This window comes from Mycteria americana, chromosome 1, assembly GCF_035582795.1.
Source record: "Mycteria americana isolate JAX WOST 10 ecotype Jacksonville Zoo and Gardens chromosome 1, USCA_MyAme_1.0, whole genome shotgun sequence".
Taxonomy (NCBI): Eukaryota; Metazoa; Chordata; class Aves; order Ciconiiformes; family Ciconiidae; genus Mycteria; species Mycteria americana.
Window position 1 is genome coordinate 54,354,276 of NC_134365.1, and position 27,957 is coordinate 54,382,232.

A 27,957-nucleotide genomic window follows, 5' to 3' on the forward strand; every position below is an offset into this window, starting at 1 on the left:
GCTTACCCCGCTATTTCATGGGAAGAAGAGATATCTTTGGCTTCTTCACCATTGTGGTTATCTATGTTGTAGCCTTTGGGATATTCTGAGGAAGGAGGAGGATATCTCACAGCTGTGCTTTCAGTACCTCTTGCCTTGTGAAATTCTCAAATGTAAGTGAATGGCAGTTCTCTAAGCTTAGTTTCAGCACACTGACCTTTGCTAAGCTGTCTATGGAGTTCAGCTGAAGAGCAACCTAGTCTTTGCTTTAAGCCTAGCCCTGAGGGGTGATTATCAGAAACTGGCATGCCAGAGCTTCTCTACCCAGTAAAACAACTCTGATGCTTAGTGATTGTTTGCTGTTGCTGATGATAGGTAGGAGCTTTGTCCAGAACAAAGCCATCACAAGAGTCTCTTCTAAGGGCTTGATTTTTGTGACCTCCTATATTTACCTGTGCTTTTGGCAATTACTTGACAGAAGCTGCTGCCATGGACCTTGAGCCAGTGTTGGAGGCTGAAGAAGCCATGGAGCTGGAGCAGAGTGAAGGAGAAGAGGAGGTAGTTGAGAAAAACAAAGGGGAGAATCGTACTGAGGAGCCCGCAGAACCTGAGCATGCAGCTGAGACATCTGAAGATGCTGAGCAAGTGACTAAACCCGTTTCTTTCCTACCCCGAAATAAAGAGGAACTGGAATGTCTGATCAAACACATTCAAGATACAGTTACAGTCAGCATCTTGCCTAAACTGCACAGGTGTATTGTTGCAAAGGTAAGGATTTGGCTTTGGAAAGGTGGCTTGCAGGCCTGTGCTGCTACTGTAAGGGTTGGGGTGCTACTTCAAAGAGCCCAGTGGAAATGCAGCACATTAAAAAAAAAAAAAAAAAAAAAAAAAGGTGCAACTGGAGAGAGTCCACCTGAAAGCACAAAAGAGGGTTCATCCCCCTTTAGTGTGTCATCCAGATTACTGACAGACCCTCTGGTCACTGTGGGTGTGGTGTCTTCACTTCCCTGCTGAGAACTGGCTTGAACCACACAAGTGAAACGATTCACTTTGTGCAGCCCGTTGAAAAGTTCTCAGGTACTTGCTAGCACCCAACTTAGCTTCTGTATTGAAAACACAAGGATTCATCTCACGTGTCCTTTAGCTGTCTGGGTTTTTCCTGTAGTCAGTGGAGGACAGCAGCTTGCTGCTTTGGCCTCTTCTCAGGGTTTGTTGAGAAAAAGCAGGATGTATTTAAAACTGTTCATTATATTTAGGTATATTAAAAGTGCATTGTGTCTTGCTCTGTCTTTAAAAGGTTAAAAGAGATGAGGAACACAAGCTTGTGAAATCCAATGTTGTGAATGACGACGAAGTAGTTCGTATTCCATTAGCTTTTGCAATGGTCAGGATGATGCAGTGTCTTCCCCAAGAAGTGATGGAAGCCAACCTGCCAAGGTAATCCTGCCAGAGCTCCTTAAATGCTGTTCATTGTGCTGGGAATGAGTGCAGGCACCTTTCTTAAGCTGTGGTTATGTATAAGGCTAAATCCAAGTGGGCCATCCTAACAGTCCTTAAATACTTCTTTTGGAAATGCATTTTCCTAGTGACATTCCTCTCTGTCAGCATTTGACTTCTCTAAAGCTAAGTTTGAAAGGAACTTGGTAAATCCTTAAATAAGAGCAGAGCTGTGAAGCAAGGTGCAGGGGTAGAGGTGGCAGAGCTGGGGAAAGAATAGTGTACAGAAAGACAGGACAGTCTGTAAAATGTCTTGAAGGACAGTAGGTGTGTGTATGACTATAAAGCCTTTCTGTGATGCTGGCTTTGAGTATAGCTCTGGTTGTAAAACATCCCTGAAAAGCAGCCTCCTTAGCTAATAGTTTAATTAGTTATGCTCTGTTTGGGGGTGAACTAAGCTGTCTATCTCCTTTTCCAGCATCCTACTGAAAGTCTGCACATTTCTGAGGAACAGATTTCAGGAAATCCGGGACATCGCCCGTAACACCCTCACTAAAATCATGGAAGTGTTGGGAGTGCGGTACTTTCTGTACATCTTAAAAGAGATGCAGTCCACTCTTGTCCATGGGTACCAGGTAATGGTGAAATTCTTCCTCTTCTGCTCTCTGTAGATTTTTTTAATGTGATAGGAGGAGAATCCAAAGGGAAGTTGCTACTGAAATTGTTTTGCGCTGGTAGAATAGCTTGGTATAATACAACTAAATACTATTGCTAGTGCCTACATCAGTCTTTGTTATGCCAAGTGTCAGGTGAGGTTCTATACCCAAAGAACTTAGAGTCTAAGCAGGGAAGAAGAGTAGATCTCCATCTTCCCATTGAAGAGTTGAGGTTTGGAGGTGAAGGATGAATTTCTGGTTCCGATAAAATTAATGGGAATCTTTCCAGTAAGTTCATTAGGGCCAAGCATCATCTGAGGTGAGTTGCCACAGAGACTGCACAGATAGTATGTGGTGATGCTAATGGAAGTCTTGCTTCCTAGATCAAGAGCCAAGGCTCTGACTATCAATTCGTCTTTCCTCTTTCCACAGTGGTTTGGGTTAAGAATAATTTTCTGTGTGAATTACTAGTAGAATAGTGGGAGCTTCTGGCTGCTTTAACAGTAAAAGCACCAATTAGTACAGCCTAGAAATACCAGTAAGAGCACTGGAGAAAGAGGAGATTCCAGCCCTCCTGCCAGTGTGTGGAGGGACAGGGGTCCTCTTCCTGCTTGCTGGTACATGGATTCTTGTCTTCCCCGTGATTTTTTTCATATAACGAGAGCTCAAGTGCAGTGTGTGAGTTGTGATGTCTGCTATGGGAGTCTCCCCATCCAGTATTATTAAAGAGGTCTATGCAGGGGGCTGGAAACATGACCTGTTCTCTTTTTCTCTAGCTCCATGTGCTGACTTTCACTGTGAACCTGTTACTGAAGGGCCTTACTAGCAGGCTCAGCGCTGGTGATTTGGACCCCTGCTTAGATATCCTGACTGAGGTAAAAGCTATTCAAGATTGAAGGAAAGAGCATCATGAAGTGCCTGGGGCAGGCTCTGGGAGGAGAAGGTTTTGTGTAGATTGTCTCGAACTTGGTGGCAAACAGGGCTGATTGTGTGCATAGTGCAAAGGAAGGAGACTCTTTTCTACGGAGGCATCAGCAGACTCCTTGTAGACTAGCAGAGTATCTCTGGGGCTGTATCCTGAGCCCTGCATCCTGAGAGGGAATGGATTTAAGATTAAGATACCTATGTTTCCCTGTACTCTAAATGGCTGAGCAAGTCAACAGACATCTAGTCAATGCAGTCCAGGGAGCCCAGGAGCTCAGCTGGCCATCCAGATGGGGTATATTTGAATGGCTTGGTCTGACTGCAGTCCCACTCCTTGCATCACAACACCACAGGGGGGTATGAGAACAGCTTCCTCATCTGGTGTGCTCAAACTGGGGTGGTTTATGTTGGCAAAGGAAAGGTAGACATGATTTGTGGGAAACCTGGAGAATTTGTTTTTTTTTGTGAGTGGGGAAAAATAGTGTTGTTCTGCTGCTACTGTAGGAAGCTGGCTCTACTTTTGTGCTCCTCTCACTCACTTCTCCTGCTGATTTCCAAAGATTTTCAACCAAGAGTTGTTTGGGAATGTAGCCGAAGAGAAGGAAGTGAAGGGAATTGTCTCCAAGGTCATGGAAGCACGCAAGAACAAGAGTTACGATTCCTATGAAATTCTTGGAAAGTTCATAGGAAAGGGCCAGGTGACGAAACTTATTCTGCCACTGAAAGAGGTAAGAAAAGTCAGCCAGAGTCTTTCTTAACTCTAAGCACTTTCAGTTCTGTATGGTCTAAAAGAAACTCTAGAGCCTCTAGGTGGCTACTGTGACATTTCCTATATAATCCTGCTTTGGCTTCCTATTTTTATTTTGGAAGGCATTATGCACCCAGCTCATAAGATGAGACTTTGCTATTGATGTTGAGGGCAGGAAATGGTGTTCTGGGAAGCTTCCCCCCACTAGAGAGAAAACATCCCACTCTGAGTTCTCCCTGCCCTCTCCCTCTGCCAACTCTTGTTAATGCCATTTACTCTGGAGCTCCAAAGTCCTGCAAGGCTGCTCTGTAGTTTGATCTTTTGTGCACGAAGGAAATGTCACCAAAATGTGTTCAGGCTCTGTCCATGTGCAATAGTTGCCTTTTCAGAGATGCAATTTTTTTGAGTAGAGTGCAAGCTCACGCAGAAATGGAGCCCTGGTTTGCCCATGAGCTCTGGAGTGTCCTGGTGGTGATAGGTGAACTGGCTGGAGTCTGAAAAGAGGCTGGAGAGAAAGGGAGGGATACTGGGGCAAAGCTGAGGCGATGGGATGCTGCTCACATAGAGGGCTGGGAACTTAAGGCAGCAGGTGATGAGGGAGGAATTGCTCTGGCTTTTCCCATGATTTCTGAGTAGAGATGGGCAGATCATTGCCCTCATGTTGTCCTCCTGATTCACAGTTGTGCCTTTGCAGGTTCTGGAGACCACCACAAGCTTGAAGATAGTCCGGAAGGTGCATGAGGCGCTGCGTCACATCATGGCAGGGCTGATCTTCAATTCAGACATGAATGCAGAATCCCTCCTCCTCCTCAGTCATGGTCTCATCAGTGAAAACTTGCCTCTGCTCACTGAGAAGGCCAAGTGAGTTCCAGGATGTTATCCAGATGGTCTGTTATCAGTTGGGAGGTTTGCTTGCAGAAATGGCAGCTCTCAAATCTAACCGATCAAATGTATGAGGGTTTCCTTGCTTTCATTTGCCTTTTGTTTTCAATGTAAGTGAATTATTTGGGCAGTCAGAGGGCAAGGAGAAAGCTTGGAAATAGGAGTGAGCACTTGCTGAACTCATGAGAGTCTACTGTTGCAAGTGCTCAGGGCCTTCAGTAAGGCTTTTTTACCATCTGGTAAGCTGGTATATGCATTTGGGTTTTTTGATGAAGGGACGAGTGTTTAGAAGCGAGCTACAAACTGCCATATAAGAGGTGTTTGGAGTCCTGGACATTTTCATGGGGTCAGGAACAGGAGAAACTGTGAGCTGTCACTTTATTTGGTGCTGGTGCAGAAGTCAGGGAGAACCATCAGATTTCCTCTCCATCTGGTGGTGTCACTGCTGAGAGCTGGGTCTGGGTGTCTTGCACTTCCTATGTTATGTAGGCCAGCTTGCTCTAGGGTCTGACAGCTGTTTGCAGACTTCTTGGAGCAGTTTTTATAAGCTATCAGAAACTGAAGTAAATATTAGTAAATGAAGTGCAGTGGGCAGTGGCAGGAAGTATATTTGCTTGAAGGAACGACCAAAGTTTTTCTGTCCACTGAGAAGAAAAAAGTGGGGATGTTACGCAAATCAGCGTGCATTTGTTATTTTCGTAATAGCGATATTGTTCTCAAGTCTGAGAGTCCCGTCTGTCATGCTGTGCTCAAGTTTGTTTTATTTCATTGTGTTCTGGCTATGACCTGCTTTTGCTTGCTGTGTGGGTAGCCACTGAGCACAGTCCAGCTCTCTTCACTCCCAACAGCAAGCTTGTTGTGGAGAGGGTTGAAATCTGAATATTCTCCTTTGCCATACACTGCTTTTCAGAAAAAAAGTTGCCCCTCCTCCAGATCCTCGGCTGCAACCGGAGAGCTGCCTGCTGCTCCAACCCACTCCCACGAGAGGAGGGCAGAAGGCACATGTCAGCAGCAGGACTAACACGTATATCTTGGTTGATTCAGGACTTCGGGTAAGGATCTCCTCAGATACAATGCTTTGCAATCAAAATTTTTGTTAAGAGTATCCAAAGGAAGGTACTCTGGATATATTGTGTTAACAACATAGCCACTAGCCTTAACTTTATTTGCATATGGTAACTCCAATGGTGCCTCTTAGAGAGCTATAAAAAGTGCTCAGCCTGTTGCAGATATTTGAGTGGGATATGGCATAAATTCTACTATAACCTGAAACAATGTGGGACCTTACTTGATTTACTTGAGCCCCAGCCTGACTTTGAGGTGAAAGTCCTGTGTTTTCTATGCCAGCTGCTGCACATGAGCCTGAAGAGGTCCAAAGTAAATTCTTCTGAGGAGCGTGTTTTGGAAATGTTAGACCCTTTTGTTCAGCTGCTTATAGACTGCCTGAAATCTGTGGATGTCAAGGTATGGTTCTGAGCTGGAGTCTGTCTATTCTGTCTGTTCTCCTAAGAAGGCTCCTGCCCACAAATGTCATCTTGCAGTTGATTTGCAAGAGAAGAGAAAGCCATCCAGTTTTCAAATGTGATTTTATAGGTGTGCAGATTAAGTTGTTTGAGGACATGAGATCCCAAGGAGGAGGAAGGATTGTGGCTGATGGAGGACTGAATGCTCTGCTTCTAGTGCTGCAGGTTCAAGTATGGACAAGTTCTCCTGGAGCATGTTCATAGAATGACTTTGCGCACTTCATAGGCTATGTATGAGGAGGTTCATGAGGTCCTGTGACTGCTGGGAGCAGTGTTGCCACAACTGTGATTTCTTTTGATCCAACTCTTATGTCTTTATTCCCAGCACCTCTGACAGCCTCCTTTTTGGGCAGCTTTGGGTTTGAGTGAGCCTAGGAGGGAATCTGTTAAACCTTGAGCTTCCCGGGAATGGAAAGCATGCCTCGTACATTATCAGATACCTGGAGCAGGGCTTTCAGGTGACCTGGATTTTTGGCAGAGCAACTTCTATGCCTTGAAGGCGCCTCTGCTTCAGAAAGAGTTCCTTCTATCTGCTGAATCAGCACAGTGTTAATGTCTTTACCTAGTAAAATCAAAGTTAGAGAATTAGGGAGTGGCAGATAGTGTTTTTTAGAACTGAGAAACCCTTTGTATTACATATGAATGGTTTGAAAGAGGTTGATTTTGTTAGCTAATTGCCTTTTACCACAGTTGCAGATAGCTTGACCATGCCTGTAACAGGGTGAGAAAAATGTTCTGTCAGTGTCATTGTACCCATGTGCTGTCATTTGGCTCTTTCTTACAGGTGATAACTGGTGCTCTGCAGTCCTTGGTATGGATTTTAAAGTTCCCTTTGCCTTCTGTCAGTACAAATCTGGAGCCACTGATCAAGCAGCTTTTCCTCTTGCTGAAAGAATTTGCCAAGACAGGAATAGCCAAAGGCCAGAATTTCCACCTGGTTGTGAGCTGTTTCAAAGTAAGTCAGGCCCAGCTCTACTCTTTTCTACTTTAGGATTAACTTTGGAGAATGAGGCTCTTCCAACTGCAGATCCCTCCTGCAGCTAGCTGTCCCTGGAGAGGTAGTCTGGAGATCACAAGGTAGCGAGGGAAATGTAGCCTTGCTGATTCTTTCCCAAGTGCAAGCTTAAAGAAAGGTACCCCCCAAAAATGCACAGCTTGGATCTGAAGAAGTGGTTTTATAGAAGCATATTTGCCTTCTTTCTTCCTTATAACAGTATCTTCTTACCACCCTGTCTTTTGAGATGCATCAGTTTTGTACTTGAATAGCTTGCTTTTAACATGATTCATTGGAGTAAACCCTTGCAGCTGAAGTGAGACAAGGGAAGGAGGCAATTAATAGTAGTAATAACTACTCCTACGGTGTGTGGTGTCTTCCTGTAGGTGTCTTCTAAATGCGTTGTTGAATTAATTACAGCTTTATGATCATAAGGGAAAGTTAGAGTAATTAATGCTGAATGCCAATGCCAGAAGAATTTTCCCCTCTTCCTGGCTGTGTTCCTGCATCGTGGTTCACGTCTGTGAGCATCTCCACTCATTTCAAGGACTAGTCTGAATTTTTGTATTTGATTGTGTTCAGTTTTTGTCTCAGAATTGCAAGCTGAAAGCAAAATGTGATGAGAACAGTGTTAGCTGCATGTTTCAAAGCAGCATTTTGTCTTTTCAAACCTAAGTGGTGTAAACAGTCAGGCTTTGGTGTGGGCTTGTTTTATGGCACTGCATGTGTATTGACAACGTGCAATTTGATCTTGTAGTGTGTAACAATACTTGTGAAGAATGCAAAGAGTCAGATAACAAGCAAACAACTCCAAGTGTTGCTTGGCTTTGCTGAAGAAGACATTTATGATTCATCACGCCAAGCCACTGCCTTTGGCCTTCTCAAGGTAATTCTGTGCAGCAGGTGTATGGATTCTGTGAGCCACTGGAATGGCAATGATTCTCCCTCTTGGTAAAAGGCTGTATGATCTCACGTCAGGAACAGGCCACAGAATGCTGTTAAGGCTCTCTGAGGTGGGGCGGGGGGAAAACAGCAAAGCTTTCCTGTTTGACTTGTAGTTGCTGTTTAAAATTGTTTGGGAGGCTGTTTTACACACATGCATATGAGGATGTATTTGGGTCTGAGTATGTTTTTGCTAAAGAATCGACATCCCTAATCATTAGGCCAGGTATTCTGTGTCCTCCAAAAGAAACAGATACGGATTTGTAAGCCACCTTTTTTCACACTTTTTTTTTTTTTTTTTTTTAAAGTTGCTCTGGCTATGTTTGAAGATGTGAAAAAGTCAGTGTTAAATGTACCACCTGAGACCAGGGCAGTCCCAGGTTATAGTACTGCATCTCAGACTGCGTAAGCGAAATGACATGACTCCAGCTGTGCTTTCACATTTTCAGGCTATTTTATCCAGGAAGCTGATTGTCCCTGAAATCGATGATGTGTTGCAGAAGGTTGCCCAGCTGGCCATCACAGGTCAGAGTGAGCCGGTGCGAGTCCAGTGCAGGCAGGTTGGTAGAATGGAAAGTCTCTCATCTTACTTTACTTACAGCAGTCTAACAGGCTAGAGGGCTTAGTGTGGCCATCCCAGCTCTCACAGACATATGTGCCTTAGCCCTACTGAACCCCTAACCCCATTTCCCCTTCTTACTAATCCTTGTCCCCTTGTTATCTGGCTGGCTTTAGTTCTTGTGACTGATGCATAGCAGAACTGCAGACTGCTTGCCTATAGTGAGACTGCTTGCCGTGGCAAGCAGAGAGCTACCTTCAGAGGGCTACTCAGCAGCAGTGGCATGGTCCCTCCCTTTGGGGGCTTTTAGGCCCATGTAGTTAAGAGCTTTGCCCTTTTCTGAATCCCAGCAGAAGAGAATTTGCCACAAATCCACGATTCCTTACCACTACTTCCTCCTCCTTTCCAAGCTAAAAGAAACCAAAAGGCAGAATTGGTTGCTTCATTTCAAGCATTGGGATACAGATGCAGCAGGAGCTGTGCATAACCAAATAGTGCATTTTGATAATTACAGGATGAATTTTGAAGGATGCAGAATGTCTTTTAACAGAAGCCTGTGCAAATCACAGTAATACTCTAAAGACTGATCTCGCAGTTGTCAAACACCTGCAGATCCTGTTTCAGGCATGGAGCTTGAAAGCAGTTGTTGGCCCCTTGTGTAATAGGAACTTACATACGCAGGAGAAAGTGATGATTCTCATAAACTTGCTGCTCCGTCACTGTATTTTCTTCATAAACTTTTTACAAGTTTTCCTGAGTGTATCATGTAACTCCTGTCTGTGTTGTTGCTTTTTCTTTCCAGATTTACTTAAAATATATTCTGGACTACCCCCTTGGTGACAAGCTGAAACCCAATTTGGATTTCATGCTCGCACAACTGGAGTGAGTTTATATTCCTGATATCTCTGTCAGAACAGAACCTTGTTGCTTAAATACGGCTAGTGGCCACCTTGTGTGCCAAAGGGCTGTTCGTGAGGAGGGGAGGGTGTGGCTGAAGTCTTGATTTTCCTACCTCTAAAACACTTCCCTTTTTCAGAGATGGGCTGTTTGATAAAGCAAGCCCTTTTTCTCTTCCCTGTTTCACAGCTGGCTTTGTTGTTCTCTATCTCTTTGTAAGCAAAGGTTCTGTTGTTTGCTTAGTGGTTAACCAGCTCCACTGGTTGTGAACCAGGTGAACTGGAAAATACAGAAAGAATAAGGGAAGGTGCATTTATGTGACTGCTGTCCCATGGCAATGGTCTCAACTGCAGTTGCAGGCACAGTTGAGATCAACTGCACCAATTCAGCAGGATCAGTGTGCCTGAAACCTTCTGAGCATGACCCCTGCCTTGCTCAAGGTGACAGTAGTTTACCATGTTCCCCAGCACCATAGCACAGTGCGGTTGTGCTGACTCAAGTTAGCTGAAGCCCTTTTTCACCTGTTTGTCTCTCTGTACCCGTTTTCTGGGAGATGGAGCTGATGGGCCTGTTGCTTGTCTTCTCCTAAGTATCAGACCAGTCTGGTAGCTGTTGTAGAAAGATCCCTGTCAGTGTGTGTTTCTGGCATTGGCCATTCTTGTAAATTGTTAGCAACTTTCTAGAGTATTAACCCAGCCCTAACTGTTAATCATTTCCTCACAGGTACGAGTATGAAACTGGAAGGGAATCTGCACTGGAGATGATTGTGTACCTCCTTGACATGTTCCCACAGGTAACAAGCACCCCTTGGTGTTCCAAGCATTAAGCAGTTACTGCGGCTTGCAGTAACAGCATTTTCAGAGCAGTTTATTTTGGGAGCACTTGGTAGTTCCTATTATCTCTTATCACGAGCAGAACATTCACTTATCTCCAAAGAACCTGGCTTTGCTCCAAAAGAGAAATGACATGCTGGAAAGTCTGCAGTACTTCTTTATCTAATGTGCTCAGTCTGCAAGTAAAATAAAGCTCTGTCAGCTGGAGTTTGGATAAACTTGATGGAGATTTATGCCAGGAAGAAACACAACCAGTTCAGGAAATGGGGTATGAATAGAAAGTGAAGTCTAGAGTTTTCTCATTGTGGGTTTTTTTCAACATTCATGAGGGATGTTGTTGACTGAACTGGTATGTGATGTGCCATATCTGTTTTGTTCCCCTCTGGAGAGGGAGGGCTTCTCAGTTGGGTGGATCGAAATGAAAGCTAAAGAATAACCGTGCATCTATGCAGGATAACATACGCAAAATGCTAAGTTGCCTTAAAGCTCTGCAGCTGGAGCTTGACTGAGCATTCGGGAGACTGAGAGAAGTGCAATCCAGCAAGAATTTGGGAGGAAGGAAGAGAAATTCTGCACAGTAAGCTGCGCTTCACCACCACCTGATTAGATTTAGTATCTCAACGTGGTTCCTGGCAGCTCTGTAAAGTAGCAAAGAGCTGCTGTCTCTGAGAGAAGGACCTTTGGGCTGATTGCTGCAGTGCTGAGGGACTGTTTCAGTGAGAGCTGGGCATGAAAATGCCCTTTAAGGTTTGACACTCACATTGCTGTGCCAGGGACATGTTAACAAGTCAGAGTCAGAGCAGGGCTGGGGCTGCTGTACACTCCCTGTGTGCTCCAGCAACTGGATCATCCCATCCTTTCAGTTCACCTGCCTTGACGTGGACCCCACTCAGGGCTGACATTGTTCCTATATGCTGTGCAACAAATACCCCTCTTTTCCCCTTTAAATGCCAGAAGTTCCTTGGGGATGTGCGGTTGACTAATGCTTGTTTCTTTCTAGGATCTCCTCCACAAATACTGCGGGCTGTTTTTTCTCTCTCTTTGTATGATGATGATAAATGATGACTCTGCCAAATGCAAAAAGATGGCGGCTTTGACATGTAAATCTCTCCTCAGTAAGATAAACAGTGAAAAACAAGATCTGATGTTTTCGCTGGTCACAGAGTGGTTTCACAGCAAGAAGGTATTCTTTGGTCTTTTCGCTGACCAGATCTGGACTCTGTTTGGGGGCTGAGTAAGATTAAGGCAAGTGAGAGATTGCTAGGTGGATTGGTGGGTTCAGTTATGCCTGACTTAGTAGTTTTAGGAAAGGAGCATGGGCAAGACTCAGCTTAGAATTAAAGTTCTTTAAAGCTGTGCTCAGCACCATAACTCTTGCTAGTAAGAAGAGGAAGAAATTATATGGCTTCATATAGCTGCACAAATATATGGAACTGCTGCTGCTGTAGGTCAGCCTACACACTTCCCAGCTGCATTGTGTGGCTTTCTAACAGTTCCTCTTCTGGGTCAGGTATTTCACCAAGCTGTGCTCAGGTTAAAGGTTTGAGCAAATTCCTTAAAACTTCTGATCTCAGTAATTGGCTTTTCATGCTGTCTTTAGCTGAGACTTGTTTCAGTCTGTCGCTGGCAGCTGGAGGGTGCCAAACCTCTTCTTGCAGGCCTCCCATTTTGATCTGGGTGCTGAGGTGTTTAGTTATTCTCAAACAGGACTCATGTTCTGTCCCTCTGCACTACTAGTGGAGTAAGTGTTCTTCAACACTTCATCCTTTTCATCTCTAATATGTTCAGTTCCGGTTTATAGCTGTGAGACGCCTATTGCGTTGTGAAGAATCAAAGAGTGCAAAGTAGGCCTCAGAGCTTTGCAGCTGGGAACTGGGCTGGAAAAGGCCTTTTGGCATTCAGTTTTAGGGTGTGTTTCCAGGGATAACTTGTGCTGCCAGGTGCTTTTGTCCCTAGCTGGCAGCATCTCCTTTTTCAGTGGTACTCTGAAAACCAGCTTCTCTTAAGATACTGTTGTTACAGGCAAAAGTAGGAGTTGCTACCAGCTCCTGCACATGGGAGCTGCAGGATTTGATTATCAAGAAGTAACAAGGGGTGTTGTTCTTTCTGTTGGCAGAGCTCACACAGGAGGTTGGCTGCCCAGGCATGTGGTTTGTTTGTTGAAGTGGAGGGAGTAATGTTTGAACGGCGGCTTGAAGCTGTCCTCACCTTGATTGAAAAAGAAATCAACCCAGTTAAATTCGAAGACGTAAGTAATTTCTCCCATGTGTGAGGCTTGAGGAAAAAGAATTAAGAAAATGGAAAAAGGGAAGAAGTGTAGGATGGATTTAACTGTTGGACTTACCGTTTGGGACGGAGGAAAGACAGGAAACACACGCATTTGTTCTGAAGGGGATCTCACTGACCTAGAACCATATTTTTTGTCTGTAAGCCCAAATTTGATGTCACATGTCACAGCACAAGGGGCAAAGGAACTTTGCAAAGCCACCTGGCCTGAGCCTGCAGCCATACTGTGTAACCAGCAGATATATTGCTCCTTGCCCCAGCCTCTGTCAAGATCTCTGTGGGTGGAAGGGGTTCTTGAGACAGCCCTCGAGTCTCGGGCTTTTGGTTTTTACCTGTATGACTTGGTGGGTTGACAGCATGTAGCAGTATGTATGTCAAGGTAGCTTTCCCTGCTTCTGAAGTCTTTCCTGTGGTGACAGGAGAGGAGGGACTTCTGTGTTTTTTTGTTTAAAGTGGAGTTATAAAAACCACCATCAGAAAGAAAGGCAGGGTGCCCTGGTAGCACTGGGATGGGTTAGAGTCTGTTTAGTTGGAAAACAGCCTGCCGATAACACTGACAACATCCGTTTAACTGGGAAATGTGTCTGCTAGCTGCAGAGATTTGTGTAATCGTGGAAGGTCTGGAGTGCATTGCTTGTGACTGTCTGCTTTGTTCAGTGTTATCTACAGCTTTAACTTTCAAACGAGTTCTTTTCCTGTACTTCAGACCACGGTTTTGTTTTATGGAAAGTCTTTTTAGTGCACGTGATTAACTCAGAATAACAAGGCTGCCTCAGATTCTGCTTGGCATGTGATGATCCCAAAGGGATCCCAGTCACTGCACCTGGGGAGTGGCCACATATGTTACTAATGTGCAAGGGCAACATGCTGAACAAGAGAGAAGAGCCTCAGGGTATGTAAATTGGCAAGAGATGAAAATAAAATACCTGCAGTGAGGAGAAATTCAGTGTAATCACCCCCTGTGCTGTGACATGTAGGTGAAGCACTGACTAGTTATATCGCGCCAGCTGGTGATTGCAGGCGGGGTGAGGACCTGAAGGTGATTTAGTAAAACACAGTGCACATAGCAGTGTCGTAACAATGTGGGGCTTCCCAGGTGACACAGGCAAATCTGAGCTCAGCTTGGCTCTAATAATGAGAATCAAATGTGCGTAAATACATGTATAGACATAAGTGATATACATTGTGTGTGTAATTGCTTGCATTTAGAAACCTAAGAGTTTGTTACAGTAGCATCTGTATAAAAACCAAGAGTTACTGTAGTAATAATCTCTCCTGTGGAGGATCAGTCTCCAGAGGAGATGCTTTAGTGGAGCTGCTTCTCTTCTCTTTATTTTGGGAACTGGGTACAAGTCAGTCTTCTGTTTCTTTGCAGGATTGATCTGAAATTTATCTAGTAGGGTAAATAGGCACTGTCTTCAGGTTCTCATAAGCATCTTTCTTGACTTGCTGATTTTATTAGATAACTGAGGAGGAGGAGGAGAAGGCTGCAGATAGGCTGCTATTCAGCTTTCTTGTGCTGGTAACAAAGCTAATCACAGAGTGCAACTTGATTAACTTAACCAAGAACAGTGACGTTGTGAGCAATATCTGGGGTAAGTTTCAAGAATTATTACAGCTGGTTTACAAGGAAGATTCTTTGTATGCCCTGTGGTTTTTCAGATGCTAATATAAACAACAGAACTTTGTCATACAAGGTTTGCATGCTGCAAAATGCTAATACATGGCAGTTACTGGGCAGTGAAAGAGAAGATGTTAATGGAAAAGGTTACATGGTTGATGAAAACAACACGCCCTCTGTCTCAGTTGCTGGGAAGTATTTTCTATTATCCCAAGACCAAATAGTCGCAAACTATTGCATGTTTGACCATAATTACATCCTCTTGGATGAAAATGTTAAGTTCTTCTGGGAAGATGAGATTTTCCTGATGAGATCATACATACCAGCCAGCAAGCAATGACACATGGTAATAGTGCTGTAAATACTCTGTGTCTGCCAGGATGTGACTTGATTCAAGCAATTTCCCTATGAGTGAGATTGTACAGTGTCAGGCTGGCTTATTGGCATTTTGTTGCCTTGTTTTTAATTGCTTTATTTGCTGCTATCAGAAGGCCTGGATCTGGCTGATTAATGTCTTCAAAGAGTTCAGCCTGCCAGGTGCCTTTAGTGAGATACAAGATAACCCTCATAAATCCTGGATTGCTTAGTGATGTGCAGCTTGGACAGAGGCAAGACAAGAGGGCAACTCCATCTCTTCTCTGAAGTATCCTCAGCCTCCATCGAGGGGTTTGATCTGACCATCTGCAGCAGGGCCAGCTCACCCAAGTCTCACAGCAGCCAGTCCCCAGACATCATGGGCAGATCAGCTGTGGCACTGAGTCCCTGAGAGGACCATAGTTGCTGCAGAAACATGACTTGTCAGCCAGGATCGGAGCAAGTGTCTTTTTGTGCTGTGCCCACTTTTCCTACCCAGTTGCCATCACTTTCCAGCAATGGCCCTGTCTTTGGATGTTTGGAAGTGCTGTGGATGCATTCAAGAACACCTGGTCACTGTGGGGACATTTGGCTACCTGTAGCTTTTTGCTGCTCTCTGTTTTGGCTGGATAGAGTTGCTAGGAAGTCTTTGATTATATTCTGAGCAGATGAGCACAGCTCATTTCCTTCACCTTTTGATTGTAGCATGTGCTGTGGTAATTCTTGGAGGGATGTGGTTCTTTTTATGCTCACTGGACCAGCTCCTGTGCTGAAAGAGGTTTTGTTTCCCCCAGGTCATGTCCAGTCCCACCTGTGGTATCCTCACAGCTGGGTCTGGCTGACAGCTACTGAGATCTTTGGCTTGTTGTTTGCATCTTACAAGCCAGAAGATCTTGTCAAGAAGTGGAGGGAAAGAAAGGCAGGGAAGAGGAAAAAGGCGTCAGCAGAGCTGTCTGCATCCACAGTCTTCTTGACTGCTGAACTGGACAAAAAGGTCTGTACTGCTACTTCCCCCCTGCCCATGCCTGTTCCCTGGCTGGGACATAAAAACAGTGCTATAGTTTGGCATGCACATTTCTTGTTTTAGTTGCTTGTCTGCTGCCTAATCCTGATTGCTTAAAGGATCTGAGGAGGTGTGTCTGCTGCTGGGAGGGGGCTTCTCTGGGGTCTTATTCTCAGCAGCACAAAGATTCCCCTCTAGGCTGCAAGATGCAGGCAGAAGTTATGCTGAGCCGAACCCTTGGCCTCCCCTGGGAACTGCCTTTGGTGACTGCAAAACACTGCTTTGAGCTTCTGCTACTGGTTCCTTTTCCTGGAGTAATTCCCTTCGCCTTTTTCCTCTCCCCAGATGAAGGAACTCGTGTTTGCATTCTGCCATCAGCTGCAGTCCAAGTTCCTGGACCTCTCTCTGGGAGAGCAGGTAAGAGCAGGAGCAGGTCTGGGCTGCAGGAGGGCACAGAGCAGGCCCTGCCCTGTGAGGGAGCGTTATGTCCTAGTCAGGACAGCAGCGCTGGTGGTGGCTCAGGGCAAATACACAGTGCAGGGCCAGCTGCTCTGTGCTGAGGGCGTCTGAGCAGGTGCATGTCTCAGAGGGGCCCAGAGAAGTCCCCCTTTTGGTTTCAGCCTGCTGGAAGGGCTGAGGGGTGGCAGGGACAGAAAGGGGAAGCACCATGCAGGGCAGGACTGGGGTCTCTTCTGTCCAGCCCTCCATCAGGGAGAGTTTGGCTCTGCAGCCCAGACTGGAGCAGGCTGGGCAGCCAGATCCCGGAGCGGGCATCCAGATCTCTGGTGCTGGTTCCCTGCAGCTGCACTGGAGCCCTGGCTGTTTGCTGGTGCTTGAAGGTCTGACTCCACTGTGAACCTGGTCAGAGATTTCCTTGTGGAGAGCCAGGGGCTGCTACAGGTGGGGAGACAAAAAGGAGCAGCCCTACCTCAGGGGGTGCTGGAGCCCAAAAGGCATGGTAGCTCATGGGCAAAGACTCTCCCAAACTGCAGGAGGATATTGAGGTGGGCCTTCCTGTTAGGAGCAACATGCAAGGGGTGAACCCATTACAGCCTCCTGGGTTGGCCAGTTCCTTTTTCAGATCCGGCCTTGGCTCTTTCGTACCCTGGGCACTGCTGGTGCTGACACAGGTGGAGCTGACTGACTGTGACTGACTACTCTGTTTTTACACTTCAGGTTATAAAGAATTTGCTTTTTGTGGCAAAAGTTGTTTACTTGCTAGCCCCTGCCTCAGAAGAAGGTAAAGAGGCCAAAGGAGAACTTGGCTGTGAAGTGGAAGAGCAGGAGGCCTCAGAAGATGAGGAAGAGAAAGACATTTCTGCTCAAGGAGAGGGAGAAAGAGAGGACACGGAAGAGAAAGGCCAGCCAGCCACGTTGCTATGGTTAATGAACAAGCTCTCTCTCATGGCAAGGCGAGAAGCAGCATATTCCCCTAAGGTCCCTTTAAAGGTAAGAACAGAGTTAGACCAACCGCTTTTGATGCAGTAGGTACTTGCACAGGAGAGTGTTGCTCTGGCTCTTTGCTTCCAGGGGACCAGCTGTAGAGGGTGCTGGGAGCTGGTGCTGAAGCAAGGATTAGTAGGTGCCAAAGAAACAACAAGCATTTCAGTTTGGGATTCTCAGGAAGGGCTTGTGCCAGTCTGCTTCTCCTTGCTGTTGCTTCCAGCCCTCGTGTGGGGTGGTGGAAGGGTGGGAAGGCCAAAGGCACCAAGCTGAAGGGGACAGAGCACTGCCTCTGAAAGCCCAAGAGTGCTAGGTTTATGCAGGCAGGGGAATGGCAGTGTGGAATTACTTGCTAGGAGAAGGGGAGCGTGTGGGAGAGTGTCAGGAAAAGCACTGTGGTTCCCTGTGGTGCAGAGTTAGGTTGAGCTTTCATGTCTTCAGCTGCTTCAGTACAGGACAGTGAGAACAAGCCTGTTGTTCAGAGTGTTAACAGCTGCTAACCCAGTGAAGTCACAGCTCACAGGTGTACAGGTCCCATGGGGTTGTGTCTCATCTAAAGGCTGTACTTGGCTGCAGTAAGACCTTGTTAACAGCAGTGAGTTACTGACTAGGGTGTCTGAAACAGTGCCTTGCATGTTGAACAGTGACTCTTGCAGCAGTTCAGTTAGGCAGTTCCCTTCCAACCTTCCTTACTTCATGTCCCACACACTCATTTTCAGAGAAGCTGCATCTTTAAGTTCCTGGGAGCAATCTCAGTGGATCTGGGGAAAGACAGGATCGAGCCGTACCTTCCAACAATTCTCACTCCTCTGTACAGGGAGCTGAACAGCACCTATGCAGAGCAAGGTAAGTGATTTCCCTCACAAAGAGGTGTGTCAGAGCTGTGCCTCAGCACAAACACTGCCCACCGTTCCTTTTGCCTGTTGAGGCATAGATGCCATAATCAGTGAATTTCACCTACTTGCAGTCTAACCAAAATACCAGGAAAGGAGGAGAGTGTTTGACAGCTGGAACAAAAATCTACATGTTGACAAATAAAAAAAGACTGGACTAAAGTTAGGTAGGCTCCTACGTGCAAATGGGTAAAGCTTGAGCATGTGATGTAGTGAAAAAAGTGTAGTAATCAAAGATGGACTCATGGTGGCAAGACTCATGGAGTCCTTGCTGAGGAGGAACAGAGTGTGGGTGTTAAGGAAGCCAGAATAAGACTGTTGCTAACTGCCATTCTGTTTGAATTGCCATGTTAGACCTGCTGTGAGGCTTAGGGGCATGAAGATCCATGCCCTATGGTTAAAAGTGTGTTTGTGTTTTATGGCAGCTGGTGTTACTGTAGAGCAAGGGACTGTACAAGTTGCAATCACCAGTTTGGTGGTTGCTTGATGTTTTCCCCAAGCTCCCCCTTCTGAAATAGAGAAAATGACCTTTAATGTGTGCCATGTGTGCACAGTGACTGAAAGCAAGTAACCTTTGCAGGCAGGGGAAGAGAGCTGTCTGCTACGGAAATGCAGCACATGGGCTGTGCAGGCAGGCGTACACCTGTTAAACTGTGCACAGAACTTCTCCCTTCCTTCCTGAATGAGTCCAGGTCACTCTGTCCTGCTAGATACTACCTCAGCAACAACACTTTTTTTCTCCCTGGAGATCCATGTTTGTTTAAAAGATCTTAAGAAGTCATGCCTGGTGGGGGGATGACTGGGGGATCTTAAGAAGTCATGCCTGCCCATTTAATACAAGAGGCTCTTGGCTTAAGAACAAGATACTGGTGTTTAGATAGTTCATGAAAATGTGTTAAGTCAAGCAAAATCCAATGTCAGGAAAAGAACAGACAACAAACCAAAAAAGGTTATATTACTCTAAATCTGTGGTTTGTATATGCTGTGAAAATTCAGTGTGCAGCACCCACATCTCAGAAAGGATGCAAAAGAACTGAAAAAACATGGAGGGCAGTAACAGTGTTCTAGGTAAGGAAGAGCTGCCTTGGCTACCATTTTTTTTAGCTAAGCAAGTAAGAGACACGTAAGAGATTGACAGTATCGTGAGTGGATAAAGATCAACTTTTTGCTTTCTCTGCAAGAACCAGGGGCCTTCAAATGATTTTTCAGAACAACTGCAGAGATTATTTTTCACACGATAGGGGGTGTAGACCCAGGGAACTTGTCACTGAAGAATGTTGTGGAGGCAAGCAGCTTACACAAGCTTCTCTGGAGGCTGTACAAGCACTTGGAAGAGGGATTCTGTTGGAAGACTGAGGGAAGCATTTGCCCTGCTAGCAGTTTTCCCTTAGCATCTCTTTGTAGCATTTTTTTCACCCCAGTATCTTTTTTTCAGTGGTTGTAGTTAATACATTGTAACTTACTAGTGATCATAACCATTAAGCCAGCCCATATTATGCATACTGGACAGAGATGCTGACTGACAAGGCTGGAGTTACCTCTATTTCCAACAAAGCCTATTCCAAAAGAGCCCTGGTGGCTATACACAGCAGGCCACTTTTAATAATCTCTGGGGTGCTGTTATCCTTCTGAAAAAAACTTTTGCTTCTCAGAAGCATTATTTTTTGTTTGCCTGTGTGAAGCGCCACTTGTGGTCCTCAGGGAAAGCTGGTGAAGAACCAGCAGATTTCACAAGCTGCCTTTGCTCTGGTCTCTGCAGGATATTGGGCAAGATGAATCAGTAGTCATCCTTTAGTAAAGAAAGAGGAACCCTTACTGGGTTCTTGGCTTTCATTCCATATGCTGAAAAAATTAAGCAAGTTAATTTTGTTTCATTAGATCCAACGCTGAAGAACCTTTCCCAAGAAATCATAGAACTGCTCAAGAAGTTAGTGGGACTGGAGGCTTTTTCGCTTGCCTTTTCTTCTGTGCAGAAACAGGCCAATCAGAAAAGAACAATGAGGAAAAAGCAGAGGGCTTTGCAGGTAAGATTCTGTTTTCTCTTCTGGGAAAAAGAAATAGGGTATCTCTAAAGGCTTGAGAGCTGAGTTTGAAGATGAACTTCATCCTGAATTGGGACAGTTTCATTGTTTCATTTCTGAAACGTCACAAAAAACTAAGATAAGCCTCTTGGGCAGGTTCTGGCTGACTGGTGCTGTGCTTCCCGAAGAGGAGTGGTAAACCTGGGCAGAGCAGCCAGAACACCCTCAGTTTTGAGGAGCCTAAGAAAACCCATGCGTTGTCTTACCAGTCACTAGTTTCTTAGGAAGTACCGGATGGGTACAGGGACAGCTGTTAGTTGTAACTAAACTAACAAACGTATTGTTTTTCACTAGACTGTAGCAAACCCTGACATTGCTGCACGGAGGAAGCTGAAGAGACATAAGAATAAAGCGGAAACCAGGAAAAGAAAAATAGAATTCCTGCGCCCTACCTATAAGGCCAAGAGACCTCGAAGTCATGCACTGAAAGATTTAGCAATGGTGGAATGAAAAGGCTTTTCCTTGCTCGAGGATTAATTTATAAAAAGTAATTTCAAGCTAAAGAACTAATTACTGTTTAAAAAAAAAAGTATTTACATATTTTACTTGTATTTATTCGTATTTTTTCATGTCCTCTTTTTCATCTAGGATCTTAAATAAAAGCTTTTCAATTTTTTTCCAGAGCATGTACAGTTGAATGGACAACCACCATGATTTTTTATATTAAATTTTACTTCATTTTTAAAAGCTGGGTTATGTGATGACTGCATTCATGCCTGTGAACATTCTGCCTCCTGGAGAGAAAACAATCCGCCTCCCGACTTTGTTTTGTCTTTCAGTTTCTGCAGCTATACTGAGCAACTTAACTGTCACTTCTGGCTAAGCTGAGAGTAGGGGAATAACAGCTCATGAAGGTGGAAGTTAAATTCAAATTACAGCCCCATCAGGGCAGTAGGTGGCTATTGAAGGTCTTTATTTTCCTTTCAGGAAACCAATGCTACGTTAGCAGCTAGAGGTACAGTATTTATCTCTGTTGCTGTACTTTATTGTAACATCATATCTACACTGAAGGATTCTGAAGTATAACAGCTTAAGGAGACATCTTTAAATGTTCAGCTACGTGGCTGTTACAACTGGCAGCAGTTGGACTTGCTTCTGTAAGCAAGCAGCCTCTAGCAAGCAACACACCTATGAGTACAGCTGACAGTTCCCGATTTTATTAGTGTTTTAATTACACGAATATAGTAGCCACTCAAAACCGCCAAAAGGGGGGGACGGGACAAAAAAAACTTTCCCAGCCAGTAAGACTTTCATACAAATTAACATAAGTACATCCTTTAAACAGAAAGAAAGAAAGAAATGGAATATCATAATGTACACAGACATTCACTTGGTTCAGTTTTGCAATTCAAGAGAGGCATCCACATTACAGGAGTCAAACTCAAATCTGTCCTATTTACAAGTATTTCTGGCCTGAAAATACTTGACTGCAGAAAGAGGGATGTTGGATATAGCTGAAACTTCTTTGCAATGGTCAGCTTTGTATCACTGCCTGCTCTTCAAGGCCTCGACCAACCTAGGGAAAAGGTTAAGTCAGTTTACTGAAAAGTCATTTCAATTATGTTGAGATACTTTCAGGAGAAAGCTACTCTTTCTTCTAATCTCGACTCCTGTCTTTTATGTCAGACAGACTTTCCAAAGATCCAGTCTTCAAAAAAAAAAAAAAAAAGAAAAACGGTAAAAGATACTTTTCTAATGAAGCTAGCATAATTAGACTGTTACTCACCATTCCATTGCTTCATCAAGCCCTGTGCCTTTAGTTGCAGAGGTTTTGAATATCTGCCATTTTCGGTCCTTCAAAGCTGGTAAGCCAAGTGCGTTTGCCATTTCTGTGGGAGTCATGGCCTGTTCCATGTCCTGCTTATTTGCAAACACCACCAAAATGGCTTTCTTCAACTCTTCTTCCTAAAAAAAGGGGAATCATGCAAGTTGTTGCAGAGACTTCTACTGCATTTATTTAAGTAGAGAAAAACCCACAGAATGAAAGAAACTTCAGCAGCTCCTATAATGATTTTCAGTTTGCTGATTTTTGTCCTTTAGAAAATTCTTCAGTGAAAGAAGGGTATTTACTTTGAATTCCAGCATGATGCCACACAGGACCGATTTTAAAGCATGGCCGGTTATGCCTGTTACATTATGAAACAAGCTGGTAGTTGGATTTAACAAGGCATATCAAAAAGCTTGCAAGAATTTTGCGGGAAAAAAAAAATGAAGTTTTGCTCAATTCATCCTCTTACTCATATTACCCTGTTCTACGTATGTTCTTCAGCTTCAAAACACAGTAGGATACTAATTACTGTTAATCTTTTGGGGCCTGATTTTGCCACCACTAAGTACTGAGCAGCTGTCCTTGCAGACAGATAAATTTTTGTATGACCAAAAGGCCACATGTAACTAACTTACTGCCCAGACAATGCTGCACAAAACTCTGAAATACCTGCAGCGTATTTAGTGCTTTTCAGTCAGAAGTGTCGCACAGGCCTATTCTGCTCACAAGTGAACTTGAGCTTTGCTTGATTCACTGAATCAAATTTCACATTTGCTCCAAAAAAAGGTTTTAATTTCTCAATTTCTGTTCTACTGATAGATACAATTGTCATCCTTGTTTTCTTACCTCTAACATAGCAACAAGTTCTGATTTCGAAGTGCCAATTCTGTCTCGATCACAGCTGTCCACTACATAAATGACTGCATCTGTATTTGAATAGTAACACCGCCAATATGGCCTGCAGAAGAAAGATCAGTTCTGGTCATGTAATTTGCACTTTTAGCACTGTTTTTTAGTCAGATAATGAAAACCAGATTCCCCAGAGGAAGCAAAAACTGTCTCTGGGGTGAAAGGCCCCAGGGAAGCAAGTAGAAGATATCTTCAAGACACTACAAAAAGGAACAGACAGTACAAATAATACTCTCAATAGCAGCAAAAACAAAAAAAACCCCACAAACAAACAAACAAGGCAAGCAGCTTGAAAACAGGGAAAGGACAGAAGTGCTGGGGACAGGTTTATTTGGGAATCAGCCTGCAGGACATCGGGTCCATAACTGAGAGACAGGGAAATTTAAACATGCATGCTTCTGCCATAGATAATCATTACGGTTCACCAAAGAAGGATAAACAGAGAAATCTTAAATGACTAATTCATATAGGCAAGCAATTAACAAGGATCAAAACAAACCACCTTTTTCAGAATTAAAACTAGAAAGGGAAGGAACCTGCACCGTACTAACTGCACCTTACTTATTAACTAACTATGCTGCACCTTACTACCTAGCATTCAAAAAGGAATCACGAAAAGATCATATAGGGGTACTGAAGAGATCACTACAATTATGCATATAATGACTCATTACAAAACTTATAAAGCTTGCTAAAAAAAAATTATTGTCTATACCTAAATTCAACTTCCTAGCTTTGCATTCTTAAGAATATTTAAATATCTTTTTGAGTTTACATCACTCACTAATCTCTTTCTCAGAATGCTACACAATTGCCTACTACACAAGTAAACTCATTTTTCAAAGCAAAACTGTATACAAGTGAAAGCATTCACTTGTTTCTTTTCAATCTGTAGTCCAAAACAGGTTTTACAAACTGAATTCTGTCAGATGAAAGTGCTCTCCTGACAACGGGCTGTTTTTAAAACTTAACCAATTTTCAGAAGCGCCAGCTATGAAAATTCCAAGAACTTAGCACTTTTTAGAGAAATTTAATTATATCTTTTGATTTTAAGAGATCTATTACCTTATGCTTGTCTGTCCTCCCAAGTCCCAAACTTGAAATTTCAGATTCTTGTATGTCACTGTCTCAACATTGAAGCCAATGGCTGAAACAAAGTTAAACAGTTTCACTCTTGGTGATTTTTCTTTATTTTTCTGAAGAACATTACCGCATTTAGTTTAAAATGTTCACGCCTGAAAATTCTCAGTAGCTACATAATGAAGTTCATGCCCTTTGTGAAGTTACCCCAACATTTATGGCTCAAAATAATGCAGTAATTTTTTTTCTTTGAACAATAAAAAATACATTGTAAACATATTGTAGAGATTTGTAACAAATGCTAAGGTTGTTAAAAATGCACAGAAGTGTGCCTGAAATCATCAAAAGAAACAGCAAGGGTTAAAGGAATGGCCTATTTTGATAACCAAGCACACAACTGACAGCAATACAACACTAAGAAATGTGTCCTTCATGCCAACACCAGATCTGCGCTCTCGTAAGACCACAGCAGAACCAACTTCTCAGCAGAAGACTTGACACTGTGATATCTGGAAGATGGCAATAAGGTTACCGCGTATCACGCATGTCATTCCTTTTCCTGCCAGCCCAGAGAAACACAACACATGGAAGTGAACAATGGATACAGACTGCCTAAAATTTATGCAGGCTGAAATAAGCAAAACCCTAGGGCAAAAGGATTACGGTGTAGTAAACCGCTGGCTTCTAAAAGGTAAAAAAGACCTGACCCAAGTCAGTTTATCATGGCCATTCAGGAGGAACCCAAGAGACATGACAGGGACTCAGAAGTCATGCATCCCTTGTCCTTCACGTTACAGAGTGATCCTAGCCAGACTGCTTCAGCACACACATCTGGGTGTTTGTAATAGGTGGGTTTGTCTTAGCATGAATGCTAAGACAACTGGTGAAATCAGTTACATTTTTTTAAATAAGCGTCATCTCCTTCCATGAGATCTCACATTGAGTTTTGTTACACTTTCTACGTAATGTAAAGTAAACCATCTCATTTCTTCTTTGTGGTGTTAAACAGAAGTGTTTATACAACAAACTTGTCAAAGACCCTTGCCAAAAAAAAGAAATTAAATAGGTACAATTCACTGACACCATCCTGTGTAAAATTTTTTTCGTACAATAATCGTGATCTCCAGAATTCACATTATAGCTATATTTGGATACAAAAGATTTATATAGTCAACAGTTACCATTTACTGAGCATTTACCTATCAAGAAAAGCCTGCCAAATCGTGGTAACAATCTTAAGGTCAAATACTTTTTGCATTCAGCAGGGCAGCATAAAATACTCCTTTATGTAGTACTTCTATAGCACACTGTAATACTGTTATGCAAGAAAGTTCTTAAATACAACAGCGCAACAACAGTGCAAATACAACCTCCCACAACATCAGGTCCTTTTGTTTATGAAGGAAGCATGTAGTGAGTTCAGCTGACAAAGCTTACGTGTTAGAGCTACAGGCAAATCAGCTATTTTCCCTAAGGGACTGATCACTTACTTGGAATGGTGGTAACAACTTCTCCAACTTGTAACCTGTAGAGAATGGTTGTTTTTCCTGCTCCGTCCAGTCCCAGGATGAGAATCCTCATCTCTCGAGTTCCAAACAAACTGGAAAAGATGGTGGAGAAAAAGCCCCCTACAAGAACCAGAACAGACAGATGTTTCAATGTCAGCTAGCAATATGGGGGATATGGCAAGGCAGACAGATCGACCTCATCTCTCACTCAGCAACAATATGTTTCTTTTCTCTAGTGAAAATAGACAAGTTCAGGTTGTCACCCAAGATACCTGTGGGCTGAACCATATTATATTTTCCTGGTTTTATGCTGCTATTTTACAGTAGCTCAATCCAGCAAAATCACATTGCAGCAGTATCAAGCTTCCTCATTGTGGTTAGGATTTTCTTTTCCTTTTCTCTCATTTGCCAAAATCTGAGCCAACTACTTTTTTGTTTGTATTGGACTCTATCTTTTCAAATGCAAGAGACTATACAAGGACATGCTGAAGCCTGAAATAATTCTTTCTGATGTTTATGGTCTCCCACAGGACCAACCACTTCTTTTTTCTTAAAATGAACTATAAATCAGTACATACGTGTTAAATCACAGTCCATTATAAACTATGAAGCTGCACTAAATTAAGTACATTAATGCTACAGAGAAGTCTAGAGGCTGATTTTAAATGCCTCCTTTTATTTCTTTCTTTTTTCCAGAAGTGGCTTGCCCCAGAATCTTATTTATTCTTTAAATGCATGTAAGAGTACTTGTAGCCAGCCTAATATCTGATTTGTGCCTATTAGATGTTTAAGTGTAGAAAAAATACTAATGTTCTAAGCCAGTAACAATGACATGTTTTTCCAATTATTTTTATAACAAATATATCTAATGCTAAATAATAATTTTGTAAATCCACCTAAACCCTGTAAAAGGTAATGAAACACCAAACTAACTAGAATCACATTTGATAAATATATCAGAGAAGAGACAAATAAGAGAAGATTTGCAACCAAAATCTTTTTGAAAGAGGTTTTGATAAAAATTATTCCGTGTTTGCCTTTCTAGGCATCTATGAGATGCCTTTCCAGGGAAAGGAGGGAGGAATGAGCTGCATGCTTATGCATAAGAAGGAATTCAAACTGATAACAGGTTGCTTTACTTCTCCTAAGCCCATCCCATCACAGAAGCCATCCACACTACAGACCTGGAAAACAAAGAGAAGGTGTAAGGGACCATCTGTTGCCAGTTTGCGTAGTGCTGCTCAAAGCACTGCTTACTGTGAAACAGGCAAATAACCTTAACAGAACTGAACTGCAAAAGGTATTTCAATAGAGACATTTCAAGCAGAAGGCTACTATGTGATCCACGGAGGCCTAAGAGATGACAACTCTTTCCTCTCAGTCAGTAACTTTGCTTACTGCCAGACACCTCTCATTCCCTCTTTTTATATTCTGATACGCTTTTCCCACACCAAAACACTGCTCAAATACCATCTGTAACAGGGCAGATTTATGTTAATCGCTTAACCCCTAGATGCAGGGCCTCTTACTATTCCCTTTATTTGCTGTTCTACAAAACCTCTTTTCATAATTAGTTCCTTATTAGCAACCCATTACGCACCTGAATCAGTTTAATTCAGACACGTCTGAGGAGTACGAAAGCATTAGGATCCTTGACCAAAGGCATACTCCTGCTGGGCCGCTCACACGGTTCGCCGCGGCACAGGTAACAACGAACCGCGGAGAACGCTGCCTTGAGGCGCTTCAGCAGCAGCACCCCAGCAGAACCGCACCAGCGCTGGGAGCCCGACCGCCCATAGCGACCGCTCCGGCAGGGCCCGGTCCGCATGAAGAGCTCAGGCTGCGGGGCGGGGGGGGAGCAGCAACCGCTCCCGCCGCCGCCGGGCGGAGCTGGAGGACCGGAGGCGATCTCCGCCCCTCATCCCGCCTCGTTCAACACCGATCCGGTCGGCTGCCCCGGCGGCGTCGCTCCCGCCCACCCCGTAGGCCCCCCTCCCCCCACGTCTCCACAGCCGCCGGGGGGGGGGGGGGGGGGGGGAGGAACGCACGGGACCCATCGCGCCGCTCCGCGGGCTGCCGCGCCCGCGCGCCAGGGCCCACCGCCCCGCGCCAGCGCCGGCCGCCTCCCCCCGCCCCGCCGCGGGGGCAGGTGCCAGGCGCTGAGGCCGCCGGGGCCGCCGCCCGCTCCTCACCCATGTCGAGCAGCTACGCCGCACCGCGGGCACCTTGCCCCGCTCCGGTCGGCTCCGCTTCGCTCCGCTGGCCCTGCCGCCGCCGAGGCGCTGCCGCTCGCAGGCTCCACGTCGAACGCCGCGGCGAGTAAACGAGGCGCTCCCTCCCCCGCCCCGCCGTTTCGACACGGAGCCGGGACAGCGCCCGCCCGCTCTCGGCGAGGAAGAGAAAAGCTAAGCGCGGGGCTTGCCTTGCCCTCCCCGTGCGGATACACCCGGACGGGAAGGAGAAGGGGAAGAAAGATTTAAAAAATAAAAAAGCGAGCCGGAGCGAAAACGTGACGAATCTGCGGCGGCGGAAGCGCGGGGCTGAAGGGAGGGGAGGGGCGGGGCTCGGCTCCGCGCGTGCCTCGGGAGGGGGCGGTGCCTCCTGCCTCCCGCCTGCCCCGGCGGGGGGGGCCTCGTC

The 27,957-nt window shown here is 44.6% G+C and overlaps 2 protein-coding genes across 4 annotated transcripts in view; one reads left to right on the forward strand and one right to left on the reverse strand.

Moving 5' to 3' along the window:
* UTP20 (UTP20 small subunit processome component) overlaps positions 1-20,735 on the forward strand; it is a 65,970-nt gene extending 45,235 nt beyond the window's left edge. The window contains exons 41-62 of one of the 2 annotated variants that reach the window (XM_075498059.1): positions 458-747; positions 1,277-1,416; positions 1,895-2,051; positions 2,849-2,947; positions 3,557-3,724; positions 4,439-4,605; positions 5,537-5,678; positions 5,974-6,090; positions 6,934-7,104; positions 7,901-8,029; positions 8,535-8,645; positions 9,447-9,526; positions 10,265-10,334; positions 11,375-11,557; positions 12,491-12,622; positions 14,123-14,255; positions 15,430-15,629; positions 15,984-16,055; positions 16,815-17,087; positions 17,801-17,927; positions 19,853-19,998; positions 20,350-20,735. In XM_075498059.1, coding sequence (XP_075354174.1) covers positions 458-747; positions 1,277-1,416; positions 1,895-2,051; positions 2,849-2,947; positions 3,557-3,724; positions 4,439-4,605; positions 5,537-5,678; positions 5,974-6,090; positions 6,934-7,104; positions 7,901-8,029; positions 8,535-8,645; positions 9,447-9,526; positions 10,265-10,334; positions 11,375-11,557; positions 12,491-12,622; positions 14,123-14,255; positions 15,430-15,629; positions 15,984-16,055; positions 16,815-17,087; positions 17,801-17,927; positions 19,853-19,998; positions 20,350-20,505 — 3,263 coding nt within the window. In that variant the 3' untranslated portion in view covers positions 20,506-20,735. The remainder of the gene's footprint in view (positions 1-457; positions 748-1,276; positions 1,417-1,894; positions 2,052-2,848; positions 2,948-3,556; positions 3,725-4,438; positions 4,606-5,536; positions 5,679-5,973; positions 6,091-6,933; positions 7,105-7,900; positions 8,030-8,534; positions 8,646-9,446; positions 9,527-10,264; positions 10,335-11,374; positions 11,558-12,490; positions 12,623-14,122; positions 14,256-15,429; positions 15,630-15,983; positions 16,056-16,814; positions 17,088-17,800; positions 17,928-19,852; positions 19,999-20,349) is intronic. The other variant, XM_075498068.1, reaches the window with a different exon arrangement.
* A 455-nt stretch (positions 20,736-21,190) lies between these two features.
* On the reverse strand, positions 21,191-27,848 carry ARL1 (ARF like GTPase 1). 2 transcript variants are annotated; one of them, XM_075498093.1, is made up of 7 exons: positions 27,513-27,848; positions 26,921-26,945; positions 25,303-25,440; positions 23,798-23,879; positions 22,670-22,781; positions 21,782-21,960; positions 21,191-21,571 (listed from the first exon to the last, which is right to left on the reverse strand). In XM_075498093.1, the coding sequence occupies exons 3-7, from the start codon at positions 25,391-25,393 to the stop codon at positions 21,541-21,543; spliced, it is 495 nt and encodes a 164-aa protein (XP_075354208.1). In that variant the 5' UTR covers positions 25,394-25,440; positions 26,921-26,945; positions 27,513-27,848; the 3' UTR covers positions 21,191-21,540. The 2 variants fall into 2 exon arrangements, with proteins under 2 accessions (XP_075354208.1, XP_075354197.1); XM_075498082.1 differs by lacking the exon at positions 26,921-26,945 and having other exon boundaries at positions 27,513-27,847.
* Positions 27,849-27,957: the final 109 nt, after the last annotated feature.

Bases quoted from the DNA above. Each gene is read 5' to 3' on its own strand.
- ARL1 (XM_075498082.1), bottom strand. The intron at 23,880-25,302 runs GTAAGTGATCAG...ACTTTGTTTCAG, and splicing joins AGTTGTTACCACCATTCCAA to CCATTGGCTTCAATGTTGAG. The intron at 22,782-23,797 runs GTAATAGATCTC...TTTCTTCTGCAG, and splicing joins GGAGGACAGACAAGCATAAG to GCCATATTGGCGGTGTTACT.